The sequence below is a fragment of the Manduca sexta genome, chromosome 28, assembly GCF_014839805.1.
Source record: "Manduca sexta isolate Smith_Timp_Sample1 chromosome 28, JHU_Msex_v1.0, whole genome shotgun sequence".
NCBI classification, from domain to species: Eukaryota; Metazoa; Arthropoda; class Insecta; order Lepidoptera; family Sphingidae; genus Manduca; species Manduca sexta.
The window spans coordinates 8,581,602-8,601,127 of NC_051142.1; the positions used below are offsets into that span (position 1 = coordinate 8,581,602).

Sequence of the window (19,526 nt, forward strand, 5' to 3'; positions counted from 1 at the left end):
AGAAAACCATATACAATACTTACCACCCCTAAGTTAAATACCCAACTTGCATATTGGTATTCAAGGCTCTACGATTATATTTCTCAGTAAATCCATTTATAGGCATAATAAATATTAATAGCGTTTAGAATGACTATACGAACTGGCGGTATGCATAAACCCTATTTAGCATTAAATTGACCTCTTATACTTAGTAATATTATCGTAATTATTTTTTATTCTCTATACAAGTAAATTACTGTTTTTATGTCACAAATAAACCAGAAGTATGCGAGGTATATGTTTCAAACTGCAAATGACAAGAAGTAAACATAGTTTAATAATTCTTATACAAATAACTACCCAGATAGTATAAATCATTAGGTACCTACTTTTAGAATTAGGGTTGTCAGTATATTTTTTTTATTTGGATGAGGGAACGTAAAACCAAATGAAATAGGGAAATAAAGTTATTATATAGTTGTTTTATGTAGTTATACTTATAATGTATGATTATTACAGGTAACCTTCTATTGAACTTCTTCGGATGTGGTTCTTGTGTGAACGTGGGTGCTGCGGTCGGAGGGATCATCACCATCGCCATGGCCTTCGGTCTCGCTGTCTACGCTGCTGTATCGGTAAACTCATTTTTACAACAAACTGGTTGATATTTTCATATATTTTGAGGATTTCATTGAGAAATTCAACGTGACCTTTAAACATTATTTTTAGTAGATGTACCCTAATTGCTTAGTTTCTTTCCTGCAAAATATCGTAGTCTCCTTTTTTCGGAATCAGATGCCAAAATCCTAAGAGTAATTAATGTTAACTATACAAATCTGGTCACGAAATGCTACATTAGTAAGCCGTACGTAAGATAATAATTACGGTACCCACATAATGCAAAACAGCAGCCTTGCAGTAGTTATTTAAAAAGCAAATACCTACTCTACATATTATCTCTACCTCGACGTAGTACATCTCTACCTACATTGTTATTCCACACATAGTATACTATATAGGTACATATTATATTATCTACTACATGTCCCTGTTTATTATGAAAAGGATTATACTTATAAGATTTAATAAAATTTAATGTTAAAATTATTCATAATCTTAATCGTTGCGAGCGCGTCATTTCCTCTGCGGAACGATAAATGAATTGGCGTTAACGTCTGATTAAAAACCCTGACGTCATTAAACTCGACCTAGATAATGTATTATTCTGAATTGTAAGTATTAAAAAAATAATGAATAACTGATACAATCCGACTCTAACCACAAAAGGAGAGACTTACCAGGTGATGGACATTAATAAGCTTCTGTATAATGTAGAATAACAGCCGCAGCAAAGCCAGATAAATCAATGTTCCTAATTATCATTATGATTAATATTCTTATTTCAGAAATATCTTTAAAATTACCATTTTTATATCTTTTCACCAGATCTAAACCTAAACTAGCTAGCTAGCTAGTTTAGGTTTAACTAGCTAAACCTAAGTTTTTTGAGGCTAACCTCAAAATGGCTATTATTTTTGTCATATCTTCATTACTTTTTTCTTTCCTCAGGTCATTGGACACATCTCAGGCGGTCACATTAATCCTGCCGTGACAATCGGTCTGCTATCAGTTGGTCGTGTGAAGCCTATTCGTGCGGTGCTATACATCATAGCCCAGTGCGCTGGAGCGGCTGCAGGCTCCGGGATCCTGAAAGCCTTGACTCCGGAGAAAGTGGCAGGGCCGTTAGGAGCGACATCTCTCGGCAATGAAGTCACCCAACTGCAAGGTTTCGGCATTGAGTTCTTCCTCGGCTTCGTTTTGGTGTTCGTAGTGTGTGGTGTAAGTATTTAATTAGATATATCGTAAAATATTTTCTTTGCTTTAAAAGGTATGGAGAATCGCATTAAACCTTGTACGTAACACTTTGCACCTTATTAAAAGGCTATATGGTTACAATATTATAATCCGCAAGACTTCACGCATTAAAGTAAAAACAACGAAAATTATAAGGAGGAGGAAAGGGTTTAGTAGACCATTGGCAATCCTCTTAACTATACAAAACATGTTACCATAGCCATCAAATCTTTACTATTTCTACGACACCGGTTATTGTGTTCGGCATATTTGTAATCGAACACAGACTCTACCACGTAACTATAATCCATTTACCACCATGTAGGTGTGTGACCCGAACAAGCCGGACAGCAAGGCTACCGCTCCGCTCGCCATCGGACTGACCGTCACTATGGGCCACCTGTGCGCAGTCGATTACACCGGCTCCTCCATGAACCCCGCCAGGTCGTTCGGCTCCGCGCTCGTCATCAACACCTGGGCCGATCACTGGGTAAGCTTACAAATAAGAATAGTTTTTGCACGCCACTCCGCACACGTAGAAGTTTGTCCATATAGAAGAAGTATAACCAAAATTAAAATAAAATGTACATATCTTGAATAAAGCCTATACCCTGTCCACCTGTGAAAATTTCATGAAAATCTGCTCAGCAGTTGCAAAGATATAAGCTAACAAATAAACCGAGCAAATAAACAAATTAAAAATGTGTTTTCTGTTTCTCTTCTTTAGTCACCTTTTTGTTTTTTATTAATTTTCTTTTAGTGTTCTGTACATTATGTTTTACCGGATTATGCTGTTTTATTTGTATGTTTAGATATTGATCTAGATATGGTTGTAGAAACACAAAGGAAATCTTGAGATTATCATCGTCATTGGCTACAGAATGTTCACTGCTGATCATATTATAAGATAGGATAAACATACCGCTATCAGTAATTATGCCCTCTATACAACCGTTATACTGCACCAGATGGCAAGTACATTAAAAACGATATATTATTTTTTCTAGAATTCCCTTAAATTATCTTTTCTGAGTAGTATTAATAGCGTTGACTAACAAAGGACTCACGTAATATGAATACCAATTGAACTGAGATCACGTTCCCTAGAATAAATAACGAAAGCCGTAAATAAATATACAAAACAAGACCTATAAGGTCCACTAATATGAAGCGAAGGATTCGTAGGTAGATATTAAGTATATCTACTTTACCTATTTTAGCAATACAACACTATTAACGAAGGTCGAGCTCAAGTTTATTTTTTGCGGTATTTGATGACGGACGTAGGTTTAATTTTATCAGAATGTGGCGGGAAGGTGATATTCACAAATTGCAAACACTCTGATACCAGCGTACTGGTAAAGGTTTTCACCTGTAATTGGATTATGAAACCTTTACTGACATTTCGTATTTCGACCATTAAATCGCATTTCGACCTTAAAATAATGTAAGAAATACCAATAAATGTCGGTGCATTACAAAATTACTGCTAAAGCAGATGAAAGCCACTTGATTTTGAGATGTGATACGAATGTTCCGCGAGAACTAAAATCCAATTACTACGATGATGTTTGGATATTTTTATTTTATATTGGTTTCGGACGACGGCGCTGTCAATTTGTTACTATAAAAATGGTATAAAAGTTATTTTAGCAGTCATAGTAATGTACTAGTATAAAATTTATCGGTATAAAATTGGAAACATTTGAAAATTTAAGCTTTAGTCATCATTATTACCGTGGTTGATGAATGTACCATCTTTTTGTAAGAAACTGTATAAATTAATATAAATAACAAACAGTTTAACGATTCACTTATCGTTGTTTACCATTCTACAACAAATTGCATAAGATTTTACTATCCTCACAAATCCTAGTATCATTCTACAACCATTACTGTAAGCCCAAGATTAAGCTGCTCTGCTGATATAAGGCAATTCGCAACATATGGTAATTAAAATCTTGTTCGCAGGTATACTGGGCTGGTCCCATCGCTGGTGGTATCGTCGGCGCGCTGCTCTACGTGCATGGCTTCTCCGCCTCCGTGCCTGACACCCCCACGAGATACAGGTCCGTCGCCAGCGACGAGAAAGAGGTAATAGCAGAGTGCATTTACTTCGATAGGACTTCAAATTATGTTATAGATTGTATCTAGTGCTTCTCAACTAACGATTAAATGACATCTGCTGATAAAATAAACACTTCGGCTTGTTTTTAATCAAGGTTTAATGTAAGCCAACCTAAAGATCATACAAATAATTTTAGAAAAGTTAGAAGACCAAGGAGACAAATTTTAACGGAAATAAAAACATCGCCAGGAAATTTGTATACCTGAGAAGTTCTTCATAAGTATTTTGAGGGCTTGTGAAATCTGCTAATCCGCAGAAGGCCAGCGGGTGGACTAAGGCCTTAACCCCTCTCTGCAGTAGATAAAGCCTGTACACTGTAATGAGACAGCATATAGTACGGGGCTGAAATTATTAACTTCATCTTTGTTAAATAATAAAATCAACCCTTGATTACTACAGGTATGAATACTACGTACTAGAGTATAGAGGGTACCTACATTGCGTACCTTTAATAACTACTAAAGTAAATATACTTCCCGAGTGGTTTGTGTATTTAGGCATGTTTTCAACGTATGAGACACAATATATACACAAACTAAAGTATTCCAACTTGGTATTACTGGCTTTGAAATAGTTTATTGAAACAATCAAATTGATATAAGAACTCTACATTAAATAAATGGCGCTGCGATGATCTGTCGCGTTACACTACCATAACTTGTGCAGTGTGATATTTACACATTCATTTTACACTGTCGAATAAGTAGATACGGGATGCTAATTTAATTTGTAGAAATATTTTAACAGCGTCTTTTTGGTCTAAGTAATTTTTTTTTTCAAAGTCGTAAGTAACTAAAAAATTATGATACTAAGTATTTTAATTGATTTATTACATTTAGGTAAAAGTATTATGGGTACTATATTACTATAATATGTGAAGTGCGCGCTATCAGTGAGTATTATAATTCGCAAAAGACGCTGTAAAATACTTGTAACACATATTATTTAGAAGTCTCATGAACTCAACAACTCTCGTAATAGGTATAAAAGTTGTTATATTTGTGGAAAAATATTTATGTAGTATATCACACGCTGATGCTTCATCCTGAAGTTTTTACCTATTCAGTTTCACACACCAAGATTATTTGTATTACAAGCGTACTGGACGCCTGGCTCCCGCTGCCTGGACTGTGGAACATAGCGTAAGCAATAACTATAATATGACCAGATCAAATGCACGCCCAGGTACGGAAGGACATTTGCCTCCGGCCGAGGTACACGATGTGGTGGATTATCTACACATTGGACCCTACAGCCTTGTTTCTCTCATCCTAAGAACCCTATGCCTTTCCCTTGCCTTTCTCTCCCAATTTTCTCTGCGGCCCGCTGTAGTCAATAAGCCACGGGTCGCCAGCATCCCATTATAATCAAAGGCCTAAAGGCATAATGTAACGATTTCAGAAGAAAAGACAAAATATATATAAGGCATAAATGTAATGCTTATTCTACCTTCGAGACATTATCATTGTAATCTAAGTTTTATTCTTCATCGTGAATCATCATTCCATATAGGTCTGTCGGTAATGTTGTTTGTTGTTGTGCAGCTGAAGCGGCTGGACAGCGGTAAGGCGGACGAGCTCGCCTGAAGTCGCGCGAGCGCGCCCCGCGCCCCTCCGCCCGCGCCCGCGCCCCGCGCTCCGCCCCCGCGCCGCTACCCCTACGCACGGCGAGACATACACATATACGATACCCGACCTGCCATATAGACACAACATTATTGGTATACAAGTACAGGGGACCCACTGCCCGCCAACAGAGACGCTTATTCAATTTTAAAGATATTTGTGTTTTTAAGACTAATTATTCTCTTTTCCGATGAGAAGAGAATATAATATCAAGCCACATGATCGAATATTATGTAACACGTGGATGTAGACTCCAAGGCTCCGACTGGTAACAAATAAACAAATAATGTTTTCCATTAGGCTTTGAAATCACAGCCATCCCATACTTAAATTATACTGTTATTAAATTTGTTGATATCCTTCGTCGATCCAGTTCTAACTACCTCCTAAAGTTAGAACAGTTTAAAAGTATGTAGCTATTATTATGTACTACGTAACGTATAACTTGTATTGAGCGTCTCTGTTTCAAGACATGTACCATTTACCTTTACTTGATAAAGTATATTAATATATCCGTTCTATTTATATTTATTGATTAATATTTAAACCTAGAACGTATCAAGTTTTTGACTAATAAGGCTAAACGTCGCTTCCGTCCACGCAGAAAGCGCCTCGACTTTAGCCCTATTTAGACAAAATAAATCTCTTTTTTAATTGTGAAATTTTCACGCAATTAGAATAATCGAACATTACTATTTTCTACACTCGATATTTAAAATTTTCTTAATTAGGTAAATAAGTTTAGCACATAAGAAGAATATAATTACCTGTACGATTTTGAAACCTTTACCTTACTCAGCTTTACTATTATAATTATATTATATTTAATGTCTACTAAATATTGGTAAGAATGTTAAAACGATCGAGTATTCGTGCACTGCGCTTGTACAAGCGTGATTTTGAAAAAGCAATTTAAATGTTTTCTCACGTCGTGTTGTGGAATCTGTGCAGCGTCATCCACAAACTACGCAGTACAAGCATACATCTACATTTTAAAATTGAGTTCTTTGCACACCAACATGCATAAATATTTCACAGTTTTAAAATTTACTTTGGATTTCTGTCAGCACTTATTGATTGAATGTTATGAAATTGAGATTTGAGAGCATGTAAAAAAATCAAGAAACGACATATTTGCGAACTTGTGTATTTGAGATTTGTTAGAACGAATAAAAAATTATAATATTTCATTTGGTTTTATTTCTAACTGCATGTACAAATAGACGAATCGACAGAAGTGTCGACTCTAGAAATGTGTGATGCCCACCATACACCACTATACAATGTGGGCCTTTACACTACTATTATTTTTATAAAACCACCTAATTTATCAAATCTGTAATTATGTTACGGACACAGAAATTGATTTTCCTATTCTGAGACTGCGGTCCCCTCTGGAAAATTACACTAGTTATATCTATGGTTTTATATATTTCGCCCAAAAAAAAGTATTTTTAGAATATTTACTTTCTCTTATCAAAGTTTTCAAAGACCTTTAACAAAATAATCGTAGGTACGTATCGTAAGAAACATTCCACAAGTACACAAAGTTGACTGACAAATTTTAGAAAAGGCAGTTTATTTCTAATTTCCATCAATAAAGCAACGTACATTAGGGTAGGCATGGCTGATGAATACAGAAGTGGGGGAATACATGCATTTTATTTTTGTGTAGAAAACTTTAATACATTATAGTTTCGCCATGTCTGCTTGCTCCTTTATCCCTAGACTTCTATAAATATCCACGTTCTTGTCATTCAGAGACCATGGAACATTGATACTAGGGCCGAATGGAACCGTACCTACGCCTACAAGTACCTATATTACACACCACAAAGATTGTACTCACTAAAAACACATTGACCCTTTGAAATACAGCAGCCATATTATGAGTTTATTAATCTAATGTTAAATATATTTTAAACCTAATCATCCTTCAACACAATCTGTTTATCCGTCGATCATGTTTCAATTTACATTGTATTTTCTGCCAAGGACGATACTGAAATGTCACCCGTATTGGTATCTAGGTATTGGTAATGAATACTAGAATAGTCTGTCTACAAAGCCCAGTGGCTTGTGCGGTTGCGGTTAAGGATCATCTCGCCTCTTCACCGCAATTAACGCACCTTCAAGGGCATCTAATGTTATTCCATTTAATCATGTTACATGATATTGATGTGCTTAATGAGGTCTACATATTAGTTTAACAGTTTATACCTAGTTTTTTTTTTCAAGGCACTGGTAACATATTAGATTAGCATCATCCTGAATAATATGCTTGTAAGTAATACATACCAACAAATTATTCCAGATGCAACATCATTGTTTGTAGTTTGAGATATTTTTAACTGGAGGTTTTTTATTTTTACTTATCAGTTTAGGAAGCGGCTTCGCACACTCGTGAATTCCATTGTGATATGCTCTGTTGTTCCTGCCCCGATTATCTCAAACCAGCTGAACAAGTTCCTACATTAAAGGCGTCCTGTATACAATACAGTTAAGGCAGTGCCCACCACAGAACAGTGCGCTAATCATATTTTTAGAAGCTATCAATTCGAAATTTATACCTAATACATTTAGAGAAAAAAAAACACCTATTTCTATATTATGGTACCGTTACTTTGGTTGCTTAAAATTATTATAATGAGAATATTCTTTCATTAATTTCATAATGAAAATGCAACTTAAATTGTTGATTCCGTGCATCTCCTCTTAAAGTATAGATCATTATAATAGACAACCAACACTATTAAATAATTTAATAAAATCATTTTGGTAATTTTAAATGTTCTACCGGACCTAAACTTTATTATTTAAAAAAAATATCGGAAATCTTTGCATATTCCCGGGCGTAACTATTGCGCTAACGAATGCTCAAGGCCGTTTGCTCGGAGGAAGTCCTTAAGTATATACCCACAATAGTAGGTATATAGGTAGCTTTAAAATGGGGTAAACATCTAACGTAATACTCAAAAGATCTAATTGTTTCTTTTGTATAAGCTTTTAGTAACAACGATGCGTAATTACCTACTTCACAACTGGATAAGGATCGCCGAGTTTATTTTTAATTTAAGTTTATACCTATATAAATACTTATATGAGTATTAAGTACAATATTACAAATCAAAGCCAATACGTATTTACATTCATTAGATGATAACCTAAACATAGTATAAATTTTACAAACTAAGCAGTTGTTATCCATTGGTCATTTACCCAAAATAATATAACGCATAAGGCAATGACATTAGATCGTTCTTTATTTTTTCTTTTTTTTCCTACAAACGTAACTTGTTCCGTCAGTGATCTCGGCTACTCCATGATTAGATTTTTTGCTGCAAAGAACTGACCGGTTTTGTTGTTTCTTGAATTTACTTTCGTTACGCAACAGCGCTCAGGCACAAAGCCGTCGTGTAAGTATTTGAACATGAAAATAATTTAGAATTTTACGATTATTGAGAAGCTTCGAGAAAGAGCGGCGGAAAGTGTTGAATGTTGTAGTAATGTTAGAAAGTGCAATCTGCAATAATTATGATTAGTCCATTGAAAAGTTACATTTGGGGTTGCGTTTTTTAGAGGACGCAATTTTATTTTTTTGAAGTGTAGGGGGGGTCAGTCTAAAGCTAAAACCAAGTTTGTGGGGTCGCCACCCTTGTCCAACGGCCGCCATCTTGAAAATAGGGGTTGAAATGGTTTTTACGATGTATCTCTTAAACTATTTATCTGACAAAATAAATGTATTAACATTTTTTGTTGCAATTTTAATTCTCTACAACTTTGGTCTAGTAACTTTTGTCGTAGAACTATAAATAAAAAGTTATAAGCGAAAATGTTAAGAAATTCAATGTTAAGCAATGTCCATTGCAACGTCATCAGAACGTGTGTTTATAAGGTTCATAATACTTTTTTTGTACTCTCATTAATACCCAAATACCCAAGGGACCATTAGGGAACAAAAGAACATCTGCCTGCTATTATTATTATTATTTCTAACCTCTCTTATTGTAAGAATAGCTGATAATATTGTGTTGAAGTTGTCGTAATTTTTTATTAGCATTTTGACTTTTAAAAGTCAAAATGCTAATAAAAAAAAAGTAGTTTTCACTAAAGTTAAAATCGTGTCTAAAATCATTCGAAATCGTCTTCACAATTAAAAACAGAATAAAATACATCCGAACGTACAGAAATATGTAGCACAACTAAAAGATATAAGTTTAACGACAACTTCAACACAATATTATCAGCTATTCTTACAATAAGAGAGGTTAGAAATAATAATAATAATAGCACGCAGATGTTCTTTTGTTCCCTAATGGTCCCTTGGGTATTTGGGTATTAATGAGAGTACAAAAAGTATTATGAACCTTATAAACACACGTTCTGATGACGTTGCAATGGACATTGCTTAACATTGAATTTCTTAACATTTTCGCTTATAACTTTTTTATTTATAGTTCTACGACAAAAGTTACTAGACCAAAGTTGTAGAGAATTTAATTTGCAACAAAAAATGTTTATACATTTTTTTGTCAGATAAATAGTTTAAGAGATACATCGTAAAAACCATTTCAACCCCTATTTTCAAGATGGCGGCCGTGGGACAAGGGTGGCGACCCCACAAACTTGGTTATAGCTTTAGACTGACCCCCCCTACACTTCAAAAAAATAAAATTGCGTCCTCTAAAAAACGCAAGGTAAGGCCTAAAAAATGTAACATTTCAATGGACTAGATGAAATGATTAACATTCTACTTTCATTTGTGACCTGGTGATAGGATATTTGTAATTGCGCGATACCGGCCGCCGACCCCAAGGTGTACAACCCACCATAGTGGCCAACGTGTGTCGCGTTCTGGCATCAGCCTGTATGGATTCGTTTTTGTAATGACCGCCATTTTTGTGTCGACACTCTATCTGGACCCCACTCAGAGTACCATCAGGTGCATTGGAGTCACTACTGTGCCCGTATAAAATAAAAAAACATTTAATTATTTGACATAAAATTCGAATTTCTCAGGGTACGTACTCTGGAAGCTAAGGATCTCTGTCGAACTTCGCAATACCTTTTGTAAATAAAAAAGAATATTTATAAAATCAGTTCAAAATTAATTTATTATAGAACACTGTCATAATATGATACAATTTGTTCGAAACATAATTATAACACTATTGTACTCTATATAATACCTCGCTAAATATTTCTAGGCTCTAGTTTATACATCGTAATGTCACTAACGGCTAATGACAAGTAAAAAAAATGCATCGTGTGATGTAATCTCCAAGACAAAATAAAGTTACGTACCCAGGACAATATATTGTTCAACAGACAGGTCTGAGCATTGCATATTTATAAGATGCTTATCGCCATTTAATGCCGAACGGGAGAATATTTAGTGCTGCTTTAGAAAAAAACCTAAATTAAAAATCATTTTCAAGATACATACAAATATTAAGCTAGATATAAAAAGAAGCATTTTCATGTGATGTTTAAAATAACATTTTGTCGTGGAGTCACTTTGTCAAAAACATCTTACTGGACTGTGTGACATCACAAGTAATGAACATGCCCTTATTGTTGCAAAACAAATTTCAATGTGCACCGAGTCCTCAGCAGTAGATCATAAATACACTCTTAAGTGTGTTTGTGACAACACAAGAGTCAAATAATGTATTTCGTTATTCGTTGTACAAAATTATATCGTTTAAAAAACTGTGCGAGTAATACAAACCCAGATGAACCGTTAATCGTTTCGAAAACTATGCAATAGACTATTCTGATTTAAATTATATATAAAACGAAGGTATTTATTGTTCTCTTAAGCATATCAATTATACACTAATTATTGTATGTATGTACCATACTTTAAATGTTTATTTACAATGTGGACATATTATTCGTTATTAGAATTATTTTTCTGTGAGAAATTTATAAAGTTGTCAAGCTAAATTACGGATGAATTTGCAATAAAATATTTTTTTTGCCTTTGTCAATTCAATTTGGTATTATATCTAGCGAAAATTTCTATTTGGAAATAAGTTTATTCCGTTTAGTAAAATATATCTAGTTGAATTATTAATAAAAAATAAACTTAACAATAACAAAACACTGGATTGACATTTGAAAATCGACCTACAAGTAGGACTATAAACGAATAGGGTACCGGACTCATTTTTGTTCTTAACTATTATCAAATATTTACGTAATATAAATTATAACACAGAAGGAATTATTAAAATCCGGTAAAAAATCAACAAGTTATAAGGCTTTGAATTTCGGTGGAAGGGGTAATTAACAAGAAACAGAAAAGAGACGAAATCTCCACATGTGACGTCATCGGGAATTACGACGCGTGCGAAAAAAAGAGATGAAGCGATATCCCCACATCGCGCCCACTTCTGCACGTTACAATATTTTAAATATGAATTACTCGTTCATTTTTTAACCAATTGTTATGCAGTTTTCGCAGGAGTGCTCCTTTTTCGTATTATTAACCATTACATATAGAATAATGTACAAAATCAAACATCATAATAAAGCTATGAACGATCTTGTCGATCCGTGGATCGCCCGATATTAGTCTATATTCTATTTTCAGAGACTAGACGGTGACGTCCGTTTTCAGTAAACGCTTTCAATCATAATTTTTAATCCGAGCGCGAGAATAAACCAATCAAAACAAGTCATTTGCCGGCATGTAAAAAAATCTCTGGCCCATTTTCACTATGAATTAAAAAAAGAAAAGGGATCATTTATTGGAATTCTGTAGTGTACTGTTCCGTACTAATGTAACGGGCTATATAATTGACTAAATTCAAGCCGACCATAAAATTTTACTCAAACTGTACGATATACTTCTTCACAAAACTGCAGTTTTCTTCATCGTAACAAGCATACGAGACAATATTATAGATCAAATAAAGACTAGGACAGACTCAAGACCAACAACCTTTTCTCTAATTAATGGAAGTCTTCTATTATACCTGCAATACCTATTGTTATATAATAACTCTAATATTATTCAACAATTCAAATATTTATCGTTAATCAAATAATAAGTGTGTTGTTATTTACTATTTCTGAAAGTAATGGACGGATCCTATATTCCCTCTAGCAATTCAGCAATTCCATAAACAAGCAGAGCAAACATAAGACATATACAATATTATTTCTAACAGATTCGGGGTCTGTTTCACAACTTCCGAATAAATACTATTCATTATATATATGTATAAGCCGACGAAATACAAAGGTCACACTGTAATCTATGCTCTTAAATAAATAGTAAAAAAAATTAGTAGTATCTACATTAGCTTTTAAATACAAAAACTGCGCAATGAAATTTACTTGTAACTTATAAAACAGACCTTCTTATATTTACTTCATAAAATACATACACGCAAAAATATCTACAAGATTGCACACGGTATTGTTATTATGTATTTCCTAAAAAAAAAAATAGTATGAGCAAAATTACAAAAAAGACATTGTAAATAAAGTTTACAATATTGAATTGCAATAAATTCTAAAATCATTGTGCATTGGTAACTTACGGATGAATTATTGTTGAGCACAGAGTCGTGTGTGGGGGCCGCGTCTAGATATAAGTCTATACATTATTAAACCAAATTTAAAAACAGTTGCATCATAATTCATAATCCTCATAGAGGATAATGCATGGAATTTTCTAATAATTTGACTAAATATGTTCTATATAAATTTGAAACATTTCTGTTTATCGTGAGGTATTCGCGTTTTGAACAACACGGAATCAGCTCGAAACTGCGTGGAGAGGAGTGGCGTGTACCCCATCACTTGTGAGAAGAACTGTATGCACTTGTGCCTCTCGTGGAAATGTGTCTCGTCAGCGGATAACGTCACCGGACACCCGGGGCAGCGGAACGTCCACCGTGACGTCACCTGCAATGTTATATTTTATTATAAACTAGATTGTGTCGCCCCCGCCCGCTCGGAAAAGTTTTCCCGGATAAAGTTGGAATTTCACGTGGAATTTAAAAACGACTTAGATACCATATTAATCGCCTTAAAAAGAGGAAGATAATTTATCGTAAAACACACTTATATTTAATTGTGTCAAAATAAAATTTAGTGTCAATCGCCAGGTCGAATAGCAATATCCATAATAGTAACAAAAGTCATATTAAGATATACTTTTTCAACATGTATCCCCCACGGTGTATCAACGGCAAAATTAAATGGCTTTTCTTTATACTAGGTTAAAAAAATATATTATCGGAGTAATCAAAACCCGGCTGTGCCCTTGACATTGCCGATATCCATCGAGACGGCGACCACAAACCCGACTGCAAAGGTTATAAAAAGCACAAAGCTGACCTTGACCGGCGGCTTCCTGGTGATGTGCGCGACGAGGAAGTTCATGGCGATGTCCTCGCAGTTCATGTACTCGTCGACGAGGTCGCGCACGGCGGCGGGCAGCGCGCGCCAGTACGCCCACAGGTAGTAGCGGTGCACGAACGCCGCACCCGTCAGCACCATGCTCAGCTCGCAACTGCCACACGGTACACTCGGATTGACACGCCAGTACCGACTAGTTATCAACTACTACTGACATATGTTCTCAAAACCAATCGATACAATTGGTAAGCGTTTCGTTTTCCAAATAAGCAAATAGATGACCTGATAGCAAGCGATTAATAGTTACCAAAGGTCATGTCAACCATTATCCTGAAGAATATTGTGAATTTGTTACATTTGATAACTTTAAGAGGAGTTTGGTAGACAATGTTCTTGAATCTCACCTGTAGTTGGAATTATAAAGAAATCCATTGTTAAAGTTCAAATCCCACGCGTGATATCGACCCGGGAACCCGACGATACGATCGCGGTGCTCGCGCCATACTCTGGTGAACAAAATGATATAGATTAATTAAAATTAAATAAAATGTTTTACGAATGTCGAAAGCATTGGTAAAACTAGTGAGTAACTGTCCGATCATACACAAAATATAAATCGCATCAGCATTTTACAGACTATTTCTTTATATCCAATAATAAATGTAATGTATTAATTAAAGCCCTGAACAAAATATACAGTGCCACATGATACCTAAAAGCGAATACGATCTCATCGTGTCGCAGATGCGCGTCGTCGTCGACGCAGAGCACGGCCTCGGTGTCGATGAGGCTGTACGGCAGGAAGCGGTTGTTGAGCGAGTTCCTGCCCGCGCGCACCACCGCCACCGGCGCGCCGCTCTCCGGCCACGACGACACCGCGCCCGGCGCCGACGGACCGTTCCACACCACCACCACCTGCCGCGGGACGCACCGTCACACTCACCATTATTACTTATTACTTTCCTCTCTTTTAAGTTAATTAGTTAGAAAAGTATGGTAATAAAAACTAAAATTAAAAAGTGCCTTAACAAACAAATAAGTACCTTATTCAAGTAAGGGAGTCCACGCAATCTTGCCAGTGCCGCTGCGAGCACCGCCTCTCGTTCATACGTGAGTATAACGATGGTGAACTGCTCCCGCGGGCGGTCTCCGCCGAGCGCCTCGCTGAACTCGCGGCCCGAGCCCCCCGCCCCCGCGCCCACCGGCCGGAACCCCGCAGCCGAGCCCATGAACCGCGCCTCCGACGTCACCACTGGGTCCCACGGCAGCTGTGGGTACAACGCAAACGGTTCGCCCCAATTGTTCCATAGATCGTACCCGTGCACCAGCCCCACGGAATAGTTGCGTCTGTACGCAGGACTCGGATACGGGGCCTCGAGAGGCCCGAGCGTCTCTTCCGGCTCAGCGTCAACCGCCGGCGGGTCCACCCTCGGCGGGAAGTACGACTCGTTGAATGCCGGAGCGCCTATTGTCGCGGCGGCAGGGCGCGGAGGTATCAACAACCGAGTTCGCAATGTTGCCAGCAGCGCATCTACAGCCGCCTGCACCGAACTCAAGTATCGCTCCCAAAGAACTCTGCCTTGTCTTCTAATTGTAAGAAGATCAGCATCGGGTAATGCCCGCATCAAAAAATGTAACTCAGTAACACGTGACCTTGGCAGAGAGAGTGTCGCCCGACTCCAATCCAGTACTTCATCATAGGGCAGACGGATTCCGTCACCGCCCAAGATTATTGGAATAGCTCCCGATCTCAAGGCCTCGTACAGTCTCGCTTGTAGAAGTGCGGTGGTTGTGTACCTGCTATCGGCCGGCGCGAGTATTAGAACGAACGTGGAATCGCGCAACAAGGCCCGCCTGGATCTGTCGGTGCCGCAGAGCGCCCAGTCGCCAATAGGTTGCGATGCACTATTCTCCACCGGCGGATCACACTCAAATTGTAGCAAAAACAAATCTGATGCAGGCGCAGAATTCGCAATTTTTTGTAAGTGTTCGATCAGCGACTTATCCTGCTCCGTGTACTGGACTTTCGGCGTTGGTTGAGATCCCTGAAAACTAAATGTTGCTTATGAATTCTTACTTAGATGTTATGTGAGAAACAAATGACACTTTTGGGAAAATATACAAACTAAAGCTCTTTATACTAAAGCTAACTTTGCTTAAAAGTCCTTTTCCGATATAGAAGTCCTACTCTCCAAATTTCCAAAACGAAGAGTATACTATTGGTCTAGGCAGGGCTCAGGCTGTCTGTGTACCTAATTCCATGTATTTTTTTAAATTAAATATTTTTTATGGTATAATTACATAAACTTAATATTCATAATTTAAATAGGCTTCAAAAAGTATGATTGTAAATAGGTACCTAAGTAAATATTTCCGCCTTGCCGGCGCAATAGGCGCGCAGTCGGCCCACACGTCGCCCCCCGGCGGGCCCAGCGCGGGCGGCGTCACCACGTCGAACCCGGCGCGGAACTGAGTGTGGGTGAACGTCGATTGTGCGATCATAGCCCTTCCTGTCGACGCTCCTTTGAAAGCGTCTCCCGAACCGACCGATAGATCTCGTCGCGCCAAATTCAATAAAACATGATTTCTGCCATCACCGCCCCAGTATGGCAGACTTTTAACAGCGGTTTCATTCAGCAACAGTTTGTACGTATCTGTTGTAGATCTAAAACATAAAACATCGCCAATTAAATGTCAAAGTTAATAATCAGGTACTTGGATAAAAGATATTATGGTTTCTACTTACAAGGGACTTTTGTCGAAAGGAAAAGCTTCGCCTACGATGACAAGATATACGCACGCCTCGTTGGGATTATGCGTGAGATGCGCATTGTAGCCCAAAGTCTGACGAAGTGTGGTCTTTAGAAAACCATCCACTTCTGCACTAGCCAAGGGAGCATACACGTCAGGATCATACAAATACACTGGAAAACCCGAGGTGAGGGAACATCGGGAGTAATCGAAACAGGAGAACATACGGCAATGTACTTCTGCAGAGGAACTTACTGGTGGAAGAATTGATGGTGGAAATGAGGGGAGAATTTGGACAGGAGGGGCTAGCTCTGGCGAGTCACGGCGAATCGCTTCGAGCTGCGCAATCCGCGCCTGATCGGCCGACACGCGCAGGCGCTGCAGCTCGGCAGCGGCGCGCGCGTACTCCGCCTTTGCACTGTCTGCTTTGAGGCTCGCTGCGGCAGCTTCACGCTGCAAACGGCCCCTTTTCGCTTCTAACTCTCGCAATTCTGTAGAAACGGAAGCCTATAAAACAGGCAAAATATTTGTTATTATTGAGGCAATTCCAATTCCAAGGATGATGTCAAATAAGGGTTCACATAGAGATCATTTCAGATATCCTACCTTGATCCTAAGCATTTCTTCAATCCGCAACTTCAGATCTGCCACATTTGTGGTGGAAATATCACCAAGGACCTCAAGAGTATGTCGCATTGAGTTAGCACCCTTTAATCCCGACATGGATTCATACTGAAATCACATTATGTAAAAAAAATAAACAACTAGGTTTGTTTAATAAATTGTGGCTCCACCTGTACGAAGCCTGGTTAGTTTATTTGCATCCTAATGTTTATGCAGGTTACAGATCAAAAAGTTTTTTAGTTTAGTTCAGCATTGAGAAAATTTTTCATAGATTGGTTGACATAGTTTGCGGTCTGAAGACAAATATAAAAAAATATATTAGCTATACAAGCTAAACAAAATTAATTTAGCTTAATATTTGGTCTGCATCCTGCACTAATTAACATCTCTGAACAATTTCATTTAGCAATCTTAAGTTACAGTCCCTTTATCACAGAAATAAAATTAATCACGAATCTGTAATAATAATACAACTAACAGATTAGAGTACTATTATTATTTTTGGATCAGACAAAAAATGACTATAAAATTTTAACAAAATGTGTTTAAAATTCATGTCACTATGGTAATAAAGTCCTTGTTTGTATTTGGATTTAGTATCGAAAAGCTTTATTAAAATTCTTATTGTTTATCCAAGAATCTGCTCAATGTAACTAGTGGTGAATTTTTACACAGTTTAATATTTTAATCAATTAAAATTGATAGGCTATCACAACATCACTGTGGACAAGCAATAACACAAAACTACTGAAATTACTTTCATACAACAAAATGATTTTAAGGATTGTAATAACAGTACTATACCTTAGATAAATAATAGTGCGTAAACAGAGGCACCACGAACAATATAACAGTAACTAATAATATCACTCGGGATAGCTTCAAGTGTCCCAACCACTGACAAAAACGTTCGTACACAAACATTGTAAAAATGGTTACATTGCATTCATAACGAAACGAAATTTATAAACTCAATGTTCAAATAATTAAACATTATTTGTTATAATTTAAAATTTCTTTGGTCGTTTATTTCACGTAAATTTGTAAACAAAAGCACGAGTCTCAGGATGAGTAGATGTTTTAATGAAGTAGTATATTTTTAACAATGTTTAAATTATATTATATAATATTTGCCATGCTTCTATTAATAATCGTAAATGTGAAAAAAATGTGAAAAATGTGTAAACTGTGAATAATTTCATAATTTATTTCTATTTTCCATATTTTCTCTGAGCAAATGGCACATGACAGTTGACACTGTTGACAGATTAGAGTATTTTTTTTTTTGGTTTGATTTACTCCTTAAGGAGAAGGCAAAGGCTCTCAGCCATACAGCCTAGGATTAGAGTAAATTGGAGTAAATGTAATATAGACATAATGTAGATACAATAATTGCCATAAAAAAGCAATATACGAATCTACAGCTATAAGCGGCAGTGTTTCTATTGACGATTTTGATTTACCCTCGATTTTATAAGAATAGGTATCTAAGTGCAACATCGTGCAAATCTTCATATCGTCTAAAATCTGTCCTTACCATGGATAATAGAAAGAAAAAGAAAATAATTTGATAAAATGATATTTGTAACAATAAAATTGTTTTACAATGACTCCCGCATTAAACTGAGTCCTGTCTTATGGTAGTCATAACTAAAGATTAATCTAGATTTATATTTTTGTTTAAACAGTATTCAACCTATACCTGTGTGTGCGTGTGTATAAGAGCGATCGCGCGCGAGCTTGTGTGCGTGTATGTCTTGACTAGTAAACAAGATTGATCATATAAAACTTATTATACAATTTATTATAAATTCTTAGAATATCTTTCAAAACCTTACAGTCATGAAAGATTTAGTATTAAAATGAGTAGTGTTTCCTAGTAAAAATTTTTAAAATATTAAGTGTGATTTTACACCGAACCCCTAAATTCCTCACTATAGCAAAAAATCTGGGCTCATATAAAAAAAAAAATTCACGTCGAATTGATAACCTATTCCTTTTTTTGAAGTCGGTTAATAAAATAAAAGTGGAAACACTGGTGAACTGTCAGTTATCATCACAGACTATACTGTAAAAGTCACAAGTCTTAGGCCCCGACCATCCCGCACACTCCCAGTGCGAGTCTTAGACAAAGCGCGACAATACTTTAAATGTAAATGTTGCGTCGTAATAATCATTTTCATTTT

At 36.5% G+C, this 19,526-nt stretch overlaps 2 protein-coding genes across 5 annotated transcripts in view; one reads left to right on the forward strand and one right to left on the reverse strand.

The window, feature by feature from the left end:
* The window catches only part of LOC115450428 (aquaporin), a 34,313-nt gene extending 27,536 nt beyond the window's left edge, over positions 1-6,777 (forward strand). For all 3 annotated transcript variants that reach the window (XM_037444571.1, XM_037444569.1, XM_037444570.1), the window contains exons 3-7: positions 502-617; positions 1,552-1,821; positions 2,162-2,326; positions 3,808-3,930; positions 5,509-6,777. In XM_037444571.1, the coding sequence (XP_037300468.1) occupies positions 502-617; positions 1,552-1,821; positions 2,162-2,326; positions 3,808-3,930; positions 5,509-5,550 (716 nt within the window). In that variant the 3' untranslated portion in view covers positions 5,551-6,777. The remainder of the gene's footprint in view (positions 1-501; positions 618-1,551; positions 1,822-2,161; positions 2,327-3,807; positions 3,931-5,508) is intronic.
* A 3,899-nt stretch (positions 6,778-10,676) lies between these two features.
* LOC115450427 (exostosin-3) overlaps positions 10,677-19,526 on the reverse strand; it is a 30,381-nt gene continuing 21,531 nt past the window's right edge. The window contains exons 1-9 of one of the 2 annotated variants that reach the window (XM_030178443.2): positions 18,145-18,592; positions 17,323-17,448; positions 16,712-17,223; positions 16,325-16,630; positions 15,009-16,017; positions 14,678-14,880; positions 14,370-14,471; positions 13,945-14,119; positions 10,677-13,509 (exon numbers count right to left, since the gene is read on the reverse strand). In XM_030178443.2, the coding sequence (XP_030034303.1) occupies positions 13,300-13,509; positions 13,945-14,119; positions 14,370-14,471; positions 14,678-14,880; positions 15,009-16,017; positions 16,325-16,630; positions 16,712-17,223; positions 17,323-17,448; positions 18,145-18,264 (2,763 nt within the window). In that variant the 5' untranslated portion in view covers positions 18,265-18,592 and the 3' untranslated portion in view covers positions 10,677-13,299. Of the gene's footprint in view, positions 13,510-13,944; positions 14,120-14,369; positions 14,472-14,677; positions 14,881-15,008; positions 16,018-16,324; positions 16,631-16,711; positions 17,224-17,322; positions 17,449-18,144; positions 18,593-19,526 lie in introns of those variants that run through there. The other variant, XM_030178442.2, reaches the window with a different exon arrangement.